General features: G+C 40.0%; 1 protein-coding gene across 1 annotated transcript in view; it reads left to right on the top strand.

Moving 5' to 3' along the window:
* ATP10B (ATPase phospholipid transporting 10B (putative)) overlaps nucleotides 1–21888 on the top strand; it is a 49079-nt gene that overhangs the window by 11300 nt on the left and 15891 nt on the right. Inside the window, exons 3-11 of the mRNA XM_077186457.1 lie at nucleotides 3244–3448; nucleotides 5714–5799; nucleotides 8395–8501; nucleotides 12049–12180; nucleotides 14586–14713; nucleotides 15815–16067; nucleotides 16990–17225; nucleotides 20085–20264; nucleotides 20813–21404. Of these exons, the coding sequence (XP_077042572.1) occupies nucleotides 3244–3448; nucleotides 5714–5799; nucleotides 8395–8501; nucleotides 12049–12180; nucleotides 14586–14713; nucleotides 15815–16067; nucleotides 16990–17225; nucleotides 20085–20264; nucleotides 20813–21404 (1919 nt within the window). The remainder of the gene's footprint in view (nucleotides 1–3243; nucleotides 3449–5713; nucleotides 5800–8394; nucleotides 8502–12048; nucleotides 12181–14585; nucleotides 14714–15814; nucleotides 16068–16989; nucleotides 17226–20084; nucleotides 20265–20812; nucleotides 21405–21888) is intronic.

Genomic DNA, 21888 nt, shown 5'->3' with positions numbered 1-21888 from the left:
ATTTCTGAAGATCTTTTTTAAGACAATCTAGCAGACACACATACTGTGCAGTACATGTGAAAAATTACTTTTATTTAATCTTTTCTGTATAGCAGAACAATAACTTTTATTTCCCTCCATTCACCATGCATTTTGATCCAGTTTTTCTCTGAAATTTATCTTTATTGAATCCAAGAAAGTGAAATCAAATTGTTGACACAAAGTCAATAATTTATTCAAGTTCCCCCACAATCTCCAACTGCAGCAGGATTTTTTTATGATCCTTTTTTTTTCCCAGAAATTACTTCATAAAATCTGTTTAGTTCAGGCCTTCTGTTCAGATTTGATGAGTTCAATAACAGTTCTGGCAGACATCATTTTGACTGTTCAAGGCCTCTTTTCATTGGCAGTATCCTCTGATGGGCATCATCATGATATCTATGAGCAAGGGACCACTTTTTGAATGTGCTTTTGATCAATTGCCTGGTAAAAGAGAGCAGGAACTGAGGAACTTTCATCTTAGCTCTTGTCTTCAGTGTGCCACAGCCCTGACACCACACGCTGTACGAATCAAGGGTCCAGATCCCACCTATGGAAAATCCCCACATCTGGTGGTTTTTATTTTATTGGTTCAATAGCTTTGCCCTTTTTGTGTGTTTCTCATCAGACCATCTTGGGTTTATTAAGCTCCTCTGTTTATTTAGCAACCAGAGCTTGTGCTGTTAACTTTCATCAGTGAACAGAAAATGGGCAGTGTTCCCAGTTACAGGGATTGCTGAAAGGAAACTGCTTCATCTGAAAAATCTTGTTAGACAACTAGGACAGAGCTGCCGTGGGGTGCACCAGTTTCATCATGAAGTGCTTTCTTCCTTTCATCCACTGGCAATTCCCTACAAAGTTGTAGAAAAGCTTTGTACTATTTTTAGCATTTTTAATTATTAATCATATAATATAATCAAAATTTTAATCTTACAGGTTCAGATGAAGTTTTCTTCAGGAGCAGGAAATTCTTTGAATACTCATTGGGATAGAGTGACAGTTCCCCTGAATGCAGGTTTGGGATTCCAGCAACCCCTGAGCTGCAGTCCCTGTGCCTAGGAAGGCTTTTCCTCTGATCTGAAAGAGGTCATTTGGCTTTTCTGACTCACTGTCTTCTCTCTAATTAGTGGCTGGCTAGAAGCCTGAAGCTTTACACGTAATGTAGGTTTCGTAGCGAGCTATTGGAAAAAAAAATTACAAATCCATTATTTCTGTGGATTATTTGGGCTAATCTGATTTCTTTCAGCTGATGTGGAACACAGACAGCTAGACAAGGCCCTTCTATAGCATTTTATGAGTGGACAAAATCAGAAATATGTTCTGTAAACTTCTTACTTGTGCAAGAATTGACGTACAGAGAGGTAGGATTACCATGGAGAAGCCACAGTAAACATTATATGCAAACTATAAATGGCATCCAAATGTCTAGGATGGCAAGACGAGACATCTGCTTCCTCTAAACTGATCTTGTATTCTTTCTTTCATGTTTTAGGCAAACAAATTAAGAAGTCCTATTCAGAAGTTGTTTGGCATGGAAAGGATTGGTGCTTACATAGCTGATTTGTTATATTAACTTAGTATCTGCTTTGTAGAGGATTAAATACTCAGCATACACTTGCTAAAATACTTTTCAAATAGAAATTTAATTTGATTTTTTTAAAATGCATAGCAGCACCTAATTAACTTACAAAAACCTCTGTTCTTCTGTGTGGTCTTTTATGTCTGTTGTTGCACAAAAGAAAAAGGACATGCAGGTAAGCAGAATCAGACAAAATGAGAAGAATTAAAAATTCAAGAAAGAAAAATCAATGTAAGATGAAAAAATATTGCTACAACCTCATTGTTTAGTAAGTGCTTCAAAAGCAGCAGTAAAGGGATTCAAACCATCAGTCTGGAGGGTTCTGATTTTTTAATGAAAATTCAGAACTACTGGGAAATGGACAGAATTTACTTTCTTGCATGAGCTGCACAGGTGCCTGCTTGTTGCTGTTTTGTGGCTGAGGGTGCAAGCCCAGTGAGAGGGTTTGCCTGGCAGTGCCAAGGCTGGCTCTGCACCAGCCCAGCAAAGTGGGTGAGCAGGGAGCAGCCCCTGGCCTGGCAGGGAGGCAGCGCTTGGACGTGTGCTTTGAACTGCAGCAAAACTCTTTATCTCTCCCATCACTGCTCCCCTTCTCTGACACAGACACTTCGATGGAAGATAGTATTCTCCATCCAATAGATGAGGATGATTAAAAACTTAACCAAAAATGAAACTCTGAGTCATTACAAAAAGCCTTTAATTGTCTGTCTGGTAAAGTATCATGAGCATTTTCCCTCTCACAGAGCAAGGCATAAGATGATTCAGTTATTCATCCTGAAAAAATAAATTTCTCTCAAGGAGTTAGAGGAACCAAGCCATTGTTGCAGTGCTTTTTTTTCCCATTAACTAATTTTAAAGCTTATTGTGTTGTTTCTGGTCTGCTTAGATGGTTAAGAGCAGTTGAAGGATTAATTACTGAAAATACAATGTCAAAAAATGTCTGCTATTTGCTGAGCTAAGTTCATTGATGAAATAGTAATTTCTTTTCTTTGAACCCCATAAGCTCTTTTTTTTTTTTAATTTTTTGTTAATTTATAAGCTCTTTGTTTCTTACTTTAACTTTTCCATTAAATTTGGGCTCTGGTTGTATTTTTTTTTTTGCTTAATACTAAGGGACCATTTGTCAGCTCTTCCACCTTTTGAAGTTGTTTCTCTGCACTAAGCTAAAAATTTGTAACTACCTCTTGAGAGTTACAAACTGGAAAGACCTGAAGCAAGTGCAGCTGAAGTATCAGTTTACTTCTTTCAGGAGCTATATGCTGATGTTGGAAAGTGTCTAGGAAACAGTCACAGTCAAAAACAATAATCTGAATTTCTTCAGTAAGATACTCAAAAATACCTCTGTTAGTCTGAACTGCCTGCAATATTTTGTTGTGCAGATTATAGGACTAGTGCTAGAATGAAAGAGAACTGCTGAAAATGTTTTATTCCATGTAAAGCTTTAGTTTGAATATGACAAATGATGAAGTTGTGCTGTGGAAGTGTCTGAATCCTTAATTTCTAGCTTCTGTTCTGTGTTCTTTAAAAAAGCTTCTTTAAAAATGGTGTATCCCTATGCCCTATTTTCTGTTTTTGAAGCCCCCCAACCCAGCAGTCCTGCCTTCCTAATGCCCCTCATCACCCACGTTGTTCTTTCAATGCCACAGGGAGGAACACGCTTACGTGGAGAAATGCTGGAAAGACGTCAGAGTGGGGGACTTTGTGCAGCTGCAGTGCAACGAGATTGTCCCAGCAGACATCCTGCTGCTCCACTCCTCTGACCAGAACGGGGTCTGCCACCTGGAGACCGCCAACCTGGACGGGGAGACCAACCTCAAGCAGCGCCGCGTGGTGATGGGCTTCAGCAGCCAGGTCAGTGCGGCAGGGCAGCCCACAAATGGCTGTGCCACCCACAAAATGGGCACATCTGTCTCCAGCCACTGCACACAGGGGTTCATTTCTGCATGGCAGCTGGAAGAAAGCTCGTGGTCCCCTGCCACAGCATCCGTGGGTTTCCTTATGGATTCTGTGTCTCTGGTGTCCTGACACACCAAACTCACTGCGTAGGCAGGTGGAGGTGTGGGAGCTCAGCTGGAGCTGCTCTAAGGCACTATGGGCTGGCAGTTACATAGGAACCCAAAGTAAATTAGTTGGTTTTTTTTTTAAAGTTAAATGTTTGACATCAGTTTGTGATTCAGTTGGAATTCTTAAAATCACCATTTATTTTTCATAGGCAGTATCATTTCCTTTTTACCTTTTCCCTTTACTTTCCTTTCCTTTACTTTACTCATGTGGCTCATGTTGGAAAAACCTGAAGTAAACTAGAAAATATGACTTACATATTGTTGTTACATTTTCAAGTATCTTTAAACACACAGCAGGGCAGTTTTTCAAATAACCCAGAACAAGTTTAAGGAGTGGTAGCACACGAGGAGGAAAACTTTGTTCCATTGGAATCAGTCCAGCAGACAGGAAATAAAACCTCTCAGATAATTCTAGGAATTACATTAATTTATTCAGCAATTATTACCAGTGCCACTGGAAGATCTTTTGGGATTACTGGTGTGTGGGACACAGCTGCCATGGAGCAACCAGACATTAAACAAAGCACACCATTTCCATGGCCAGTTGAGATCAGGGGTGTACTCGTGTTATTCGCTTGTTGTTCAAATGGAAATCACTTTTCAAAGACAATTAAGGGCTGTCTCATATTGTGGCATAGCACAGGCCTTTTCCAGTGCCTTCCAGTGATGATTAGGGAGAGGTTTTGTTCCTGAGACACACTCTAAATTTTAATATGTAAAGATTGAGCAGAAAAACAGTAATCTGGCTACCTAACATTTTTAAAATGTTGCATTTTTGTCACATAGTTCTAATTTATATGTTAGATTTTCTACCTATTTTTCCTTTTAGACAAGAACAGGGTGCTCTACCATTACACAAAATGCAAACTTTTGCCCCAGTTGTTCATAATGTGTGGAAGTCTTCCACTATATCAGAAAATACCCCTGTGCTAAATTATGCCTGCCTGACTGCCTATTCATGGTGATTTTCTTTAGACTTTGAGTTATTATTGAGATAAACTGTATGCCCAGGAATGTCTATACTTAAGAACTCCTGTTACATGAACAGGGTGGAATGCAATTCTGGCCCTGGTGGCAGCCAGTGCTCAGGAGGTCAGAGCTGACAAAACTTCCTGGATCACCCTGCTCTTGTGGTGTGCTTGTGTGAACAGTGTGCTGGATAAAAAAACAGTGGATGTGGTATCACACTGCAGGTTTTAGTGTGCCAGCTTCTTCCTTGTTCTTTGAGCTTTGCTTGGTCCTGTGATTTATGAACTGCCTGAAACCCCCTCAGATGTAATTCTGCCTATAAAGTGACTCTTTAAACAGGGAGGAAGTAAATACATATTAGTTAGTTCTTCAGTTGGGTTAGAACTAACTGGGCTTAGTTCTTCAGTTTAGGATGCAAGAAAGGTGGAGAGAGACTATTGACAAGAGCATGGAGGGACAGGACAAGGGTAATGGCTTAAAACTGACAGAGAGTAGGTTTAGATGAAATGTTAGGAATAAATTCTTCCCTTTCAGGGGGTGAAGCCCTGGCACAGGTTGTCCAGAGAACTTTTGGGTGCCCTGTCCCTGGAAGTGTCCAAGGCCAGGTTAAGCTGGGCTCTGAATCAGCCTGGCCTAGTGGAAGGTGTCCCTGCCATGAGTCCTTGCTCAGAGCCCCATCCAACCTGGCCTTGGACACTCCCAGGGATGGGGCACCCACAGCTCTGGGCAGCTGTGCCAGGGCCTCACCACCCTCACAGGGAAGCATTTCATCCTAATCTTTAATCTAAATCGCCTATCTTTGTTATATGCACTTAAAATGAAGACAGGTGTTTCCACTAATTGGCATCTGTGATGTCTTGTTCAGTACACAGCATTTTCTTCACTTAATTTAACCAGTTGTTATTCCAAGAGGAGGAAATACTCAGCCCTTCTGAAGCTCTTCTTCAGGCTGAATGAGTTAAAATGTCTTGTATCTCCTGCTAGGGCAAGTGTTCCAGCCCTGGTGGTCTAAATTAAGCTTTTTTTGGTGTTTAGCATTTCAAATACTCATTGGATCTGACACTCAGTGTGTTTTCTCTTGTAGGATACTGTGTTTGAACCGGAATTTTTCCAAAACACCATCGTCTGTGAAATGCCAAACAATGATCTCAATAAATTCAAAGGTTACATGTAAGTATTTGTTATCCATAAATACATTTTTGATCTGTACTTTGATAGTCCTCTTGGAGGAATTGGATGGAAGGAACATATTTTGAGGAAATTGGTGGTTGTCACTATTATCTATTCCCAGATCCAGAAGTCAATATAAAATGTAGACTTGGACTCTGTTTTGTGGCAAGGTAGAACCAAGGCTTGGCATTGCATTTACGGTTGTTTCCTACAAATTATTTTCACAGAGATTCAGCTCTCTTCAAAACTTAGACATAAGCTCATGTACATTTGACCTGATGATTGGACTAAACTAGGTTTAGATAAATCCTTCCAGTTGTTTCAGGTATCCATCTGCATGGCTCTGGTTTCTTCACCTTTACAGCCACAGGGAAAAGGTGTCTGAGACCTAATAATCCAGAGTTTCTTCTTATTAGAAAGGTAGAAAAGTCAAACATGCATGCAAAATGCTATTGAACTGATGCACTAGACTAGTATAAAAAAGTAGGGTAGCTTTCTTTTTTGTCTTTCTTCATTAAATAATTCTGGTACAGGCATAACAGCAAATTCAGCAGATTTAACCCCATTTATGAATTATAAGGCAAATTTCTGTGTCATGTCTCATGTCTTAACATTCTCTTACCCTCCAACACAGAGCAGGTTATTCCCACACCACAGCAGAGAGTTGTCCAAAGTTCCTACTGCCCCAGACCAAATGCCTGCCCCATTGTCATGCAAATAATTGAACTGCATGAATATGCCAGCATCCTCACCCATGCCCCAGCTTTGCTAAATTTACCAAAAGCTAAACTAGGAATTAATGGCTCTGCAAGAAGCAGTGAGAGTGTTGCACCTGGAGGAGCTGCAGATGGCTGGCTCTCTGACAGAGCAAACCAGGGAGTTATCTCCATTAGCACTGACCATACCCAACCTGGTTTTGAGGCTGTGCCCTGTAAGAATGGTGCCTCTAACAGCAATGCCAATTCTCCTCTGCTGCAATTTCTTACAAGGGAAAAAGAGGTCGAGTTTGTATTGATTGCTGGCTGTGGTTGTTGGCTTCAGGGCACACTGGGTACAATCTAAATTGAAGCAATCCCTCCAATTAGCAAAGAGCACTTAGATTATAGAAAAGTAGGAGATATGACACAAGGAAACACACACACAAATACACACCCTTAGCACTCAGGACTGGCTTCAAAATATTCAACTCTCAGCTGAAAGTCTGTGACAGAAATCTCCTTGGTGAATGCCTATTATCTCACTTGCTTGATGGAACATGGAATTAGCTGCCTTTCTCTCCCCTCTTCAGGAATAGAAGAAAGGATTTGGTGGGGAAAATTCCTTGCTGAGAGTTAGTGAAGTTTCTGTCTTGGGTCTGCTGAGATTTGAGCTATTTTGTAAACACAAATTATTTGGAGCAGGCTACCTTCTTGTCCATGAACCCTTAATAAATTATTGAGGCTCTACTGCCTTTCTATAAATAGCAGGAGCAGTCTCTGATAAAAATGGTAAGAAATAACTTAGTGACATCCATCTGACATGTCCAATCACAGAAAATTCTGTTCAAGGGGATGCAAGAAGGCTTCTATTAAATGAGTTCCCCAAGGCTGAATTTAGATTCCAAGAAAAATAGATTTCTGGCATTATGTTTTTACAATTCCACCAGCTGTAGGTTGTTGACACCTACACCTTTTCCCTTGGCAAGTTTAAGTTGTGTAATCATGTGCAGCTGCACTTAGACATTGGACTTCACTTAGCTCTAATATAACACCCAGCCTTGCCCCTCATTTGAGAGATGAGACTATTTGCTGGTAAATGAAACACAAAATACCAAACAGAAAGTAGAGAGAAATGATTATTCTAGGAAAAAGAAGGTCTTTTCCCACCCTGACCTTTATATAACAGAACAAGACAGAGCATCTGAAATAGAAGCTCTCAGCTTTGGTAAAGATCTCAGGAAGAACCTACCAGTGTAAAATGAAAGCTGTGGGTAGGGGCAGGTGTGTGCCATCAATTTTCAGAGGCAAGCAACAAATTTCCTGCCTGACGGGCACTGACATTTTGGTTTTCACCAGTTTGTATGCAAGCAGAAGGATCTGGTGAGTGATGGGGCACCTCTGGCCAGGATGAAAAGTCTTGTGTCCAGGATGAGAACGAGGAAGAGCTCCTCAGCCCAAAGGCTGCTTCAGTGAAGGGAGATTCACAAAGACTGTTGGTGGCTGATGGAGCCACAGAGGCTCTTGCAGGGTGAAGATGTATTCATCTGAACCTCTGCTCATCTTTCTAAAATAAATTTGGCTGTAAGAAGTTGCAAAGTGACTCTTGTTTTCTTTCATAAGATATTGAATCTGCCAGATAAATTTCCAAGTGAAAGCCAAACTTGCTTTGTATTGGCATCATGACACACATTGTGCAAGTGGTCTTTAAAAGAAAGACTTGGACTTCTCTGTAACATTTTGCTGGAAAAGTTTCCTTGGAGCTGAGGGAAATAAAAGCAAAAAGGGGCCTACAAAATTACTTTATTTCAGCTTGAAACAGACATGCACGTGAAAATTTTCTTTAACACTCCATTAGAAGAGAAGAATTAATTGCTTTATTTGATTATATTTCTTCTAGGGAGCAGCCAAACCATGAACAGGTAGGTCTCAACATTGAAAACCTCTTGCTTCGTGGCTGTACAATCAGAAATACTGAGGCTGCAGCAGGAATCGTTATATATGCAGGTAAGATGGACTTTTTATTTAGGTAAACTGAGAACTTCCCTGTAAATATCCTTAAAAAAATAACTATATAGTCTAATATTGCAACCTAATTAGACATTTTGTTTTAAAAACTGGTAGTGCACAGAAAAAGTATATAACTTTTTTTTTAAGGTACTACTCATCCATCTCCAAAGCCAGCAAGTCTTGCACTGGGTCTTTGGCAAGTGACAGTGTCCTTGTGCATGTCAAATATCTTGTAAAAATATCCAGACAAGTAAAAAATTGCTCAGGTGTATTTAACCCTCAGCTCTTGCTATATCACTAATTCCATCTGTCATAAAATCTACACAGCTGCCCTAAGGGAGGTCTCACTGGCTCCTCAGGGTAGAAACTGGAGCAGCTAAAGAGCTAATTAGGAAAAAAAAAAAAGTCATCTGTGAATTTCATTCATCCATTCAATCTGTGCCAGTGCCAGCACGCAGGAGGCAGTGAGGCAGCAGCTGGAGGTGACAGAAAAGGCAGCAGCAGCTCAGGTTTGTGCTGACACAGACAGAGTGTGTCTGTGCAACCATGAACTTCGTGCAGGAGACATGGACAAAGAGAGGCAGTGTTGGTGCCCAGATCAAATGCAGCAGTGGCAGGTTCAGCAGTGGGTCACTTCATCTGTTCCTCAGCATCTTTTACCTTTGGAGTGTTACCACTGCTTTTGCTCAGTGAGCATGATTTATCATTGGCTTTGCCAGCTGTGTCCTCTTCTGCATCAGACAGAGTGTATCAGCTTCCCTCTTCTTTGCAGATTAAATAAAAGTCAATTCAAGCACAACAATTAATCCCATTAGTTATTATTATCTTTCCAGTAGAGTTATATTAACTGTTTTATGCCTAATCAGCAGCAAGGGGTTCAGGGTTGAGCCACCTAAGAGAAAAGAGAAGTTATGCCTTTATGAGAGTCATTTAGCTTAGATTAATCTCCAGAGCCTGGCACAATTTTCCTGACAACAGGAAAATTTCACTGCTCCACAACTGGACTCTGAATGTCTGCAGCTCCCAAATGTTTCCAAGGCAGCTTTGCCTTTGCAGGTCTCTCACTGTGAACACCACATGCAAGGGTGGTGCCCACTGGGCAGAGGAGGAGAGCCAGAGCCAAACTCTGTAATCCTTTTTTTTTTTAAAGCAGCTACTGTATAAAAATCTCAGTGGGGATCATTCCTGATATAATTGGGGTAATTTATCTTCCCTTCTCCTGTTGCAGTTCCTCATTTTCTCCTGTTTAGCTCAGATTTCCCAGTATGTTCCCTTCATCAGCAGCACAGATCCTAATGTGGGTCTCCATTTATGTTATTTAAGCTGCCAGTAGAAAAGGTTGGAGTTTTAAAGTTTTACCCAAGACATGGTGGTTTTCATAGGAGTAGGTCTTCAAATCAATTTCCAACTGAGTTCTTATTGTTAATGTCAGCATAAAAGTTTTGGGTTTTTTTTTTTTCCCTAAAATTAGGTTGGGTTCAGTCAGTATCAGCCTCATTTCTAGGGTTCTTTGACATTGATTATACTCTGGCTTTTAATCATGGTCTGTGACCTTTTCTGAACAATCAAGATCAGTCACATAATAAGATGGCACACTTTCCATTTTTATGACTCTATTACTCCTCAAACTTTCTTTCTAATGGGAGCCTTTGTGAGGAGTGCAGCCATCACTTAGTGCAATTGCTTGGTCTGTGCAGTTCCCATCTGACCCGGGGACAGTTCTACTTTTCATGGCTACCCAAATTGTTCTACACAAAGCAATAGCATAAAACACAAAAACCTCATTACAGAGTGACAGCCAATGTAGTTTTCTCATTCTGATTAGGACAGCAGCAAGAATTATATGCTTTTCATATACTAAAGTACCAGAAAATTTTAGATGAGCCCATCAGCACCTAGAAATAGAGACAAGGTACCAATAGGGGGGTAGGTGAGGTGCTGTGCTTTACAGCACAGGAAAGGGTGAGGATTAGAGGAGAACAAAGCTGTTTATTTCCTATATTTCTGATTTTCTGGTCCTTAGAAGGTGATAACTGTTACAGAACTGTTCTTTTCCTGATGATCACCTGAAGTGGAAAGGAATGGTAGAACTGATATTTGGAAATAAGCTCATCACGATTTCTTCCTGAAATAAATTCATCAACACTTCTTTGAGGGCTTTCTGGGAGGGATTAGAGGGCTTTGGCTTGTTTTGATTTCAATACAAAGCATTCCATTACGCCTGACATAAAAGAAAAGTGAGGAATAAGATTCACACAGCTGCTGGAGGAACAGAAATGCAGCAGCAGTGCTGTCCCCTTCAGTGAAGCTCTGTGGTTAAGAGATTTTGCTCACCAAAGGGAAGGCTTAGGGTTTGTTCTGAGTTCTGCCTGTATGGGAGGAGCACAAATCTCCTGCCTGTACACTGAATAGCTGCCTAAGGGGAACAAGAGGGTTTGTGCTTATGTGTGAGTTGGAAGGACAGAAGCACTGGTAGCATAAACTGGTCCCACTGACACAGCTCCAGGTTTTGTAAATAATTACATATCCATTGGAATATTAAGCCAGGATCCCCAGCTCTTGAGTGAATGTCCTGAACATAAGGCTGGAGACTAATTTTCTCTCTAGCTCTCTTCTTAATTAATAACCACTGATGTAAACCTGGAATGAATCCAGCAGGTGTGATTGAACTGCGCCTAACTTCCAGATCTTGAGTTAAAACACTTCCCTAGAGAAACCTAAAAGGCAGTTTGGAAAACAGTCCTTGTCACACACATCATGCACATACAAATGAAAACTAAATACAAGCCTGCAGGGTCTGTGTTTTCAGGGAAAAGGACTGCAGAAATAAACATAAAATATACAAGTCGATATAACAACAGATGGTGTCCAGATATCCCAGTTGTGGAGCCACAATTTAGATAACATTAATAGAACTGAAAAAGTAATTTCTGCTTCTTGACTTCTTGCAGCACTCCTTTTTTTTTTCATTATTATTATTATAGCTGCTCATCTCTATCTCACTAAGTTTAAGGATTGGGGATTTTTTTATTTCTCATATGACTGTTTTGTCAGCACTTTACAATCAAATAATAAAAAGCTAAATATTACTGTTTTTCACTGACTTGTTGAATTTTATTTAATATACAAAATGTATCTAGTGCCTTTTGAATTGCTGCTGAAAAATATTCAAATCTAGGTTTCAGGAATCTGTATAGCACCTAAACAATTTGTTCATAAAATGCCAGAATATAATACTATCGTTCATTTTCTTGTTCTTCTTGTGGATATTTGGCTTTGATATTTTATATAAACCTTATGATCCTACTTAATCTGCTATCATTGGGACAGAAAAATGTATATGACAGCTGAAACCTGTGATATAATGGAGGTTTTTGGTAAACTGCAATATTTAGACTCTGTCAAATAGGAAGATGGACAAGGAAAGTTCTGAATGTCAACATTAGTCAGCCCGCCCTCAGCTGGGGGGAGAATACTTTTTTAAAAACCAGACCAAAATGCAAACTATTACATAAGCATGATAATATTCATTTGTGTTTGGAAGGTCATGAGACAAAGGCCATGCTGAACAACAGCGGCCCTCGCTACAAGCGCAGCAGGATCGAGCAGAGGATGAACAGGGACATCTTCTCATGTGTGGGACTCCTGCTTGTGATGTGCCTTGTTGGAGCTGTAGGTATGAACCACTGACAAAAATCTATTTCCCAAATGGTGATTAAAATGGATGTTACAGACATGAGTGAGATCTACAGCTGAATGCTCTTGGGGTCTTTAGGCTCCTTGGTCTTTCCAATGAGTTAAAATGGCAAATCTGAGCAATTCAGGTGAAGAAAATGTGGCTATAAATGTTTCAGATAAGATTCATCCCCACCACGGTATCAAACATGTAAAGCAAGAGAAAGCCATCCTGTAGGACTTGTAGGAATCATTGTAGGAATGGATATTTGTCAGCTGAGATTTTCCTTCCCTCCTGAGGGGGTGTTTGTTCCTTGTGCATAGCAGCAAAAGTAAAATGATTTTGCTTTACTTTCATTTCAGTAGTGTCTTCCTCTGATATGTTTGGGAGTGGTATTAAACAGAGACACACAATTTAGAACCCATGAGCTGCTCGTAACTAATTCATTCAGTTTACATCCTCCACAGCTTGCTTCCTTCTCAAAAGCCCCTTTACATCAGGCTGTGAAACGGATTAATTGTTTGTGTTGGAATATCCTGCATTTTTCTGGGGTCCTTGCTGGTGACCACGTGTGAATTTATTAACTGGTGTTTGGTAACTGACTGGAGTTTACTGGACTGGTAATCTCACAAAGATCATCTTCACTGTGTGCAAGCACCTGCTTGCCTTGCAGCTCTGATGGCAATCTGTCCCAGGCAGGCCAGAATTAACAGGATCTCATCATTCAGAGCAAAGGACCAAATTTTAAGTGTACTGACTTTTGAATAGGGCAATGCTTTAAGGAGATGACAGGGGCTCCCATGAGCCCCTTTTCCTTTTAATGGATCTTGTTTCAGTGCCAGCTTACTCAGTGCTACTGCTCTGATTTAGCAACAGCCAAATCAAGTTTTCCTGTGCCTGCCCTGGAGGAATGTCATGTGGCACCAGTCAGTCATCAGGTGTGATGCCATGGGAAGTAAGGACCATCCAAAACAGATGAACAACTGAACAGGCTTGATGACTGCTTTAGCATTACTGCTTCATGTTGCAGTGGGACTTTTGGCACCAAAATGGGATTTCAGTTTCACAACTGAGATCTGTGTGAACGAGAGATTTTATTTTCCTTGTTCCCTGGCTGCTGTCATGTGAATTTAGAGACTTGCCTTGTCTGGTGTGTAGGGGCTCTTGAGTAATAAAGTCCTTCAATTTAAGGTTAAAAGAAGTCTGAGATGAAAAAAATCAGCATTTGAAAAATAATTTATCTAGTCAGGTTAAAACAAAATATTCTTCATCTAAGTTAAACATGTAAAAGCATAAAAAGTCCATTACCTTTCAGCCATCCCAAATGTCCAGAGACTCTGCCATGAGTTGTTGCTTTGCAGCCTTGTCTGAATTTAGGGTTCTAGGAAAAAGTATCACTGATGGATCAGTTATCAGAATTGTTCTTGCACACAGTGATAAATTGGGGTAAGAAGTGGCTTGTAGAGCAGAGTTCTCCTTGTTCAGATGTGACTGTGGTCTGAAGCAGCCAAAGAGCATTGCTGAAATAATTTGAATATTTTTGGCAGCAATTCAGTAGGCAGATGCTGCAAAACAACTGCTTGGTTAACTGCTGTTAATGGAAGTTTGATTTGAGCTGGACTGATAGAGGTTTTGGCATCTGGACAAATTATGCAATGAGGGAAACCAAGTTGTTTGCCTTAGCTCTGTGGGAAGCTTCTGATGCTGTAAATTTAGTACCCTCCTTTACAAAAGTTTATTTCAATAAGGAAAGTATGGAAAGTGGTAAAACAATTGTGATGGGATGTTGTTAAGTCCTGGAACAGAGGCTTTGTTGTAGCAGTGCAATGATATCTACTGCTGGTATTTAAAACACAGAGGGAGAAGCAGTTTGAGATATGATTTAATTGAAGGAATGTAAAGATGAGTGGCCCAGACTGAATTTAGGGCATTTGTCAACTCTTAGCAAAGACAGATTGAAATCAAGAATGGTCAGGGAGGATAAGAAATATTTTAGTTTGTCTATATACAGAGATTCTAAGGTTTACTTCTGTGAGAGGAAAAAGAGTCTTCAGCTCTGAGGATTTTTATGGATAGGTGATAGGGATGGAGTCTTCCAGCAGGGAAACACTGAGTGAGAAAAGATCTGTGCAGAGCTAAGAGCTGTGGGAAACACCTGATGAAGCAGAGGTGAATGAAAATATCCCTGAATACTCATTTGTCACTTACATATCAATCATGTGCATGTGCTGCAGAGCTCTGCAGGTGCTCTGCATTCTCCAAAAGATTTGCAGCATTGCTTGGGGAGCATTGTTTTGGAAATGCTCTCTCTGCTTTGTTAGAGCAGTCCATATCTGCACGTTTCAGAAGCTTTGTCCCTCACTCCACTGCCCAGCCCATTTCAGCCTTGTACCTCATTCCTACAGGGCATGGCATCTGGACAGGAAAGTTTTGGGAGCATCCACCTTACGATGTCCCAGACCAGAATGGCAATTTTGTGGCTCCAGTTCTTGCTGGTTTCTACATGTTCCTGACAATGATAATCCTGTTGCAGGTAAAAGACAAAAACCTCTCTGTTACCTCCACAGAAGCTACACAAAATTGAGTATCATCGCTAATGAACAATTAATATCAATTAATAGCAGTGCAGTGCCTTCTTAATCCTACTTGAAAATATTGCTAGGAGTGTTTCAAACCAGCCAAGTGTGAAATAATGCTTCTTTTTTCTTTTTTTTTCTTTCTAACTTCATATTTTCTTGCTATTGAAACCCCACAAGGATATACATGTACAATATCTTTAACTCAGAATATCTAGCAAATGCAAAAAAGATATTTACATCTAAATGCCAGCTTTTTTTTTTTTTTTTCTGCCTATATCCAGAATTCCAAAATAAGAAGGCCACTTAGCAGCTCAGAAAAACAGTGAAACAAAAATTGCCATTTGCCAGTGGGGAATAATAACTAGGTATGGTTCATCTGGTCTAGGAAAGAAGCTAAATTAGAAGTAGGATACTTGTATATCTGAGTGTGATTAAGCCTAATTGGGAAGGAATATTTTATTGGGTGAGGGAAAAAATTACATTTGCTTTTCAGATTTCTTGATGTCAGCACTGAGATTTAAGTGGACAGAATTTCTTTAATATTAACAAAATTTGAATATAACTTTCAGAGCTGCTCAGAGATTCCTTGGGGGATTATTCTTCATTACTGAAACAGAATATTTGTGCATCTTAAGAATTCATTATTCTTTGAGGGCAAGGAAGCTTGTGGGTGGGAAGTGTTGTGTGCAAAGTAATGGTTTGTGAAACTTTTCTGCACTAAGAGTCTGTGCTAGTCCATCCTTTCAGAGTTTCAGAAGGGTAAGAGGGAGAATGATCCTATGTCCAGAAAATGTGTTTTGTAAGGGCATCCTATGAAGGACCCACCATTGAATTTAGTACTCTAGGAATTGAGTCTTGTGTTTGCCACTTATCCCTGTTTCTCCATCACAATTGTGTGCAGGAATTTTTTTCACCCCTGAATTCATCAGTCCTAAAATATGTCTCTAGGAAGAGCTGTTTCTTTGGAAACCATTCAACCTGTGCCAGGACTAATTGCTGGTAGAAAGCAGTGAAATTTATTTCACCCCTCACTGAGAATTTAAACTCTCTTTCAGATTTTAATCCCCATATCTCTTTATGTGTCAATTGAATTGGTCAAACTGGGCCAAGTCTTCTTAATTCACAATGACATTGACCTGTATGATGAAGAAGCAGATTTGCCCATCCAGTGCCGTGCCCTCACCATTACTGAAGACCTTGGACAGATCCAGTACATCTTCTCAGACAAAACTGGGACACTAACAGAAAATAAAATGGTATTTCGACGCTGTACTATTGATGGAATTGAGTTTTCCCATCAGGAAAATGGTGAGAGACAGTTTTTTATACTTGATTTTTTTTGTCTGAACAATTAAATGTCATTAATTTAAGTATTAATACCTAAACATACTGAGCCCTCTGATCGAATGTAGAGTTTTGTGGAATAGTCACTTTTTTGTGAGAGACTGCTGTTACAGAGATTCACAAAAGTGAAGGTGTTTTAAATGATTCAGAAGGCAGATGGGAAAGGTTTTCCAGATCCCTCTGCAGGCACCTCCAGGATCTGCCCTGCATTCAAAGAGAACACACTTTCTCTTTCATTTCTAAATGAGCACCGGACAACCTTTTTTATAAGCTCACAAACTGATGCTAGTTAATATTTAAACTCAGTGGGTCCAAAAGTAATTATTTCTGTGACTGTGTAAACGTACACTTCTGTGTGATATGAAAAATCCAGGTACTCATTTCCTGGAGTGGATCCTGGCTGCAGTCCGGGTCTGGAGGATCCTGGCACTCGTGCTCTGAATTCATGGTGTTGACTCAGGCTCCTTCTTCGTCATTACTTTCATGCTCTGTGTAGTGGAAAGGATCCTGTTCAGCTGGCAAGCAGCTGCCAAAAAGATGTGTGTGTTCTGTGACTGAAAACATTAGCAGATTTGTGAATTACCATATTTCACTCTCCTGTTCCAACTGCAAAAAGCAGCTGAAGAGACAAAACATTAAGAGAAGCCCATAAAAGTGACTGATCACTTTGAAAACACATTTTTATTTTCTTGCAATAATGACAGTGGCAATTGCCAGAAACTGCTGGATAGCGGGCAGTGAAATTTTTCTGGTGATGGCTTTTGAAATGTTTTGGCTTTGGTTTAGTTTGTTTCAGGTTTTTTAACTGATCAAGGAATTCCTCTCAAACAATGAAAAAAAAAAATCAGTGAAGAATCAGAAGTCAGGTTTCATTTTTCTTTTACAGACAGGCGACTGAAAACACAGAGAGAGCTGGATTTAGACAATGTGGATTTTGCAAAGCTTCAGCACTTCACTCTTCCTCCCATGAACCTGGAGAGACCAGCCACCTACAAGCCCAGCACGGTGAGGCCTTTGAGGCGGTGCCAGAGCGACCGGGCGCATTCCAAGGGCCACACCAGGAGCAGGTCCATGGGTCGGCGGGACAGCAGCCAGTCCCAGGTGGCCTTCAGCAGCCCCATCGTGAGTACCAGCAGCCTGGGCCAGCACCTTCTAACTTACCCCACCTGCTGCTTTTGGGATGGAAAGCTGCGGGAATCCGAAAGATAAATCTTCACCGACTCAAGAGGGTTTGATTCACAGCCTTAGAGATGTCTAGATTGGTGTGAAAGGAAGGTACACAGACATTGAACAGAGAAATCATAAGCTTATGTTTCTATAGAATATGTCTTGAGTAAGAAACTGTATTAGATAAGATGATGAAGGGTTGTATAGTGTAGTATTGATTTGTGGAACAAACAAACTCCACAACTTTTGTGAAAGTTGTAAAGCCAGTATGTTTATTACAGCGCTGGATGCATGTGGGAATTGTTCCCCTAAAATGACATGTGTGCCTCTGGGAACTCCAGATTCTTTTTTATCTCCCTCTCAAATACATATGCATGGAATTTCACAATAGGTCCATACATATTCATTCTACTGATTTCAAGTGACATTTGCCGCTAATTTTTTTTATCCGAAAGAATCTCTGGGTCAGGAGTCAGACCAAACAGCTATGTTTGCAAGCTACAGACTTAATTCAAAGATGTACATTTCACCTAAATCAAACTGGATTTCTGCTCTGGAAAATTTCAGTGTCTCAGTATTGTGGTTTGAATAGAATAAGCTAAGAGTTAGAAGACAGCTAGATGTTGTAATAGAGACATATATGTGTACATGTAAGACCTTATTGGACAAAACTGTCCACATTGCAGCAGAAAGAAGTCAAGGGGACAGGTTAGAAAAGCAAAACACTCTGTGGCAACTGTCCATTGGATTAGAAAGTTATATACTGTCTGCAACAAAGAACTTGTGACCATCTTAGACTGACTGCTTGCTGTCTTATAAATCTCATGGCCTTTGAGACTGATGTTATCTAAGCAATAAATCATTCTTAGTCTAATTGTGGTCCTGTCCCTTCAATTAATGTGATAACAGCCACAGGTAGAGAGGAGAAATCCAAGCCTTGCTGGAGCTAAGAGAGGGAAGGGGGAGACAAAGAATCAGAGTCCTCAATTGGAGCGTGCAGGCTGCAGTCTGGGGGGAGCAGGATCTGTTGCAATTTAGGTCTGAAGCTTCCCAAATTCACCCACAGCCTAATTAAAGTCAGACTGTTCTGCTCTTCTTGAAAGTTTTTTAACAGACGTTTCAGACAAGGCTTTTGTGAACACTAAAAGGTCATACACTTTCAAAATTAGAATTCCAATTAAAGTTAAAGGCCTGGAAAAGCCATCCAAATCTTTTTATTAAAAAAAAATAGTCTGATAAATGCAGAATTCTCAGAACTCTGCTGCAGTTGTTATAAGATCCTACTTACCTCATTCAGTTCTGCTGTCATGTAGTAAGTTCCACTCAGAACTCCTACTGTTCTTGGAATAAGAGAGTTCTCTAAGTTGTTATCCCAGTATTTTCCAGCCCAAACCTCGTGAGTTGATGAGAACATCTCCATGGATTCTTGAGAACCCAGGAGCCATGACTTCTGAGAATTTCTTATAGGTCATGACTATTGAAGGATGATAAAGAAATTTCTTGCCAGTATATTTTCCAATTACATTTTTTACTGCCAGGCCTTTTCTGTTTCTTCTAGAAATAAACATTTTTTTTTAATTCACTGGGAACCAGTATCTGAGGAACTAGTATCAAATGCCTCTTTTGTAGAAAACCATTAAGCTGCTCTTATGGAAATAACCAGCCTTAGCTGCTCAAAGGTGTCACTCTAACTGGATAAATTGTTTTAATGTCCTATGACAATTGTGAAAATAGAAACATTTAGATATTGCACAGAGCCTGCCCTGTATGATCTTTAAATGAGACCTAGTACTATCCTTTGCCACCTGAGCCAATTCCCTATTAATTAAATGGGAATAATAAATTTTTGGTGTCTCTATAGTTCCTGCCCTTTGGAACTTGCATCACCTCATCTGATGCATTTTTACTCTGCTACAAATCTGCAGCATCCTGAGTACTCCTGGTATACAGAGTGTGTTTGTAGACTTGTGTGTATGTCAAGAGAGAGAAGTTTGTAAGAAAAATCCATTTTTCAGAACTGGAACACGATAGAAAATTAACATTTACTCTCTACCTTTAGGAGTTCTTATGAATTAAGGGACAGTACATTTCCTTCTCGATTTAATAGTTCCAATAAGTAGTGCCTTGCTATTAGAAACATTTAACAAAAATTTTCATTGTCCCATGGTCATCAGGTTTTCATGCCATCAAGTAGAAGAAATGCTATCAAGTTAATGAGGAAACCTAAAAACTGAATGGCACTAGCCATTTTTTATTGGCATTTTCACTAACAAAATTGTTAACATTGAAAAGGTGGCAAATTTAAATGATTATCATCATTAGTGCTGTTTTATTCAGTTTTCTTTTTAGCTTAGTTAGGGTTTTTAATATATGTTCAGGCTGAAAATTCAGGTCAGCGCTGTTTTCACTTAATGTGAAAAAGATGAGAAAAATTGTTGTGATAAATATTGATTTTTTTTATTGTTTTGTTTTTAAAACCTGTCTCCGATGCCACAATTAGCCTGTCAATTTTCAATTTTTCCAGAGGAAACTTTTGAGTTCAGAAAGTTGCTGCTGAAGTGAAGTGCACAGTAGTGAATTTTCTGATTTTTAGTAGATCTCAAAAGAAATAAAATTCTGAGATCATCTTCGTTTTGAAGATGCATTTCCTTCTAATTATCTAGTGATGCAGCTTTTTGAAAGACACCATCTTTCCATAGATGTTAAGTACAAAAGGCATTTTTCTAGGTCTAAATTCAAGAAGTCTATGAAGTTGCCAGTTCTTCCTTGAGGACAAGAGTGAATGAAAATAATCCTGAGTAATTTCTCTTCCAGGAAAAGGACGTGACTCCTGATAGCAGGCTGCTGCGGCGAGTGCGAGAAGCTGCCCTCCAGACTGAGAGCTTCTCTCCTTTTATACACACGAAGACTTCCACATCCTTTACTGATTTTTTTCTTGCTCTTGCCATTTGCAACACGGTTCTGGTCTCCACAGCTACTAAGCCAAGACAAAGGGTAATCTAACTTTAAATACACGAGGAAAATGGGTCATGCTTCCATTTAACAACGCAGTGTCAAGTGAAAACTGAAGTGGTGAAAAATGCTTTGTTTGATTGTTGTCCTCTAGTTTCTTTACATTTTCTGTAATGTCTACCGCTTCCATGCCTGTGTATCTCTTCCTAGCTTGTCTTATAATGTTTGATGATAGTTAAGGCTACCCCAGGATCTGCACTTTTTCTTTTAGATTTTGTATTATATATGCTGTAAGAAGTTTGTTGAACACACTGGGTTTTCTCTGATCTGCCAGGCAATTGACAGAACTACAAGAGCTTCATTACATCTTTGCTTCAGAAGCAGAAATACAAATCACCATCAAATTTGGATGGCATCTCTCATATGACTTCTCTATTAAATCCTTCCACCACAGTTAAATGGAAGGAGAGGGAAAAATGGAAATTTGCAGTTATTGTCATTTAGGTGCAGAAAAGTAGAGAGAGGTTTTGAGAAGGCTCTGGAAGTTCACATTTATTTATTTTTAACCTTCGTTTTTCTCCTATTTCTAGGTCACAATCCCACCACCAATAAAACCTTCAGGAATCACCCTGGAGAAGATTCATCAGATATTTCAAAGGCTAAAATTAGCAAGCCTTAGTCAATCTTTTTCATCATCTCAGTCTAGCTCACAGCTTGGTGCCAGCTTCAGTGCAAAGAACACCGAGGAGCCTCTTGCTGTGCTGGAGAGCTGTGACAATGACAACGACAACGACGGCTCTGCCAGCAGTGGGGGCCAGGAACTCCAGGACAAGGGCAGCACAGAGATCGGTGCTGCTTCCTTGGATGAAGTTTTTAGGTCTGCAACCAACATTTCTCTGCCAGCAGACTTTTGTTACGAGGCCGAGAGCCCGGACGAGGCAGCTCTGGTCTATGCTGCCCAGGCCTACGGCTTCATGCTGGTGTCGCGCACGCCCGAGCAGGTCACGGTGCAGCTGCCCCAGGGCACACTCCTGACCTTTGATATCCTCTACACCCTGGGGTTTGACTCAGTCAGGAAAAGGATGTCTGTAGTGGTGAGACACCCTCTCACCAAGGAGATTGTGGTCTACACAAAAGGCGCTGACTCTGTAATAATGGACCTGCTGGACAACTCCACCACAGGTAATGAGCCAGGGAGGTTTTCTGTTGTGTCTCCTAACAAGAAGTGTGCTCTGGTCTTTTCTGCATGACATATTACATCTAGATATTAGGAGTATAAAGAAAGAATAAGCTTTGTCTAGTATTATCCTTGCAGATCAGAACTGAGATATTTATTCAACTTCAGAAGGGCTTAGAATATGGAATGGGATAATTAAAATTCACTGATAATGCTAACCCATGGGGATTGTGTACTCTGCAATAATACTGTCATAAGGCCCCGACCATTGCTTTTCAGGTTGTCAGCAAGAGTGCTGCAATGTTAATTAAAAAAACCACAAGTAATGTTATTTTAAAGGAAACAGGAATTTTTAGCAAGATTTCAGCTTCTGCACAGCCAATACTTTTGAGCTTTTCAAGAACTTGGTATTGTAATGGAATCCACTTTTCTCCAATGCCCACTCTTTTTTAATCTTGGGCCATTAGATTGAAAATTATCTGTACTTAA

The sequence above is a fragment of the Agelaius phoeniceus genome, chromosome 15, assembly GCF_051311805.1.
Source record: "Agelaius phoeniceus isolate bAgePho1 chromosome 15, bAgePho1.hap1, whole genome shotgun sequence".
In the NCBI taxonomy this organism is placed as follows: Eukaryota; Metazoa; Chordata; class Aves; order Passeriformes; family Icteridae; genus Agelaius; species Agelaius phoeniceus.
Note: the sequence above shows the minus strand (reverse complement) of the source record. Positions and strands in the feature narration are given on the sequence as shown.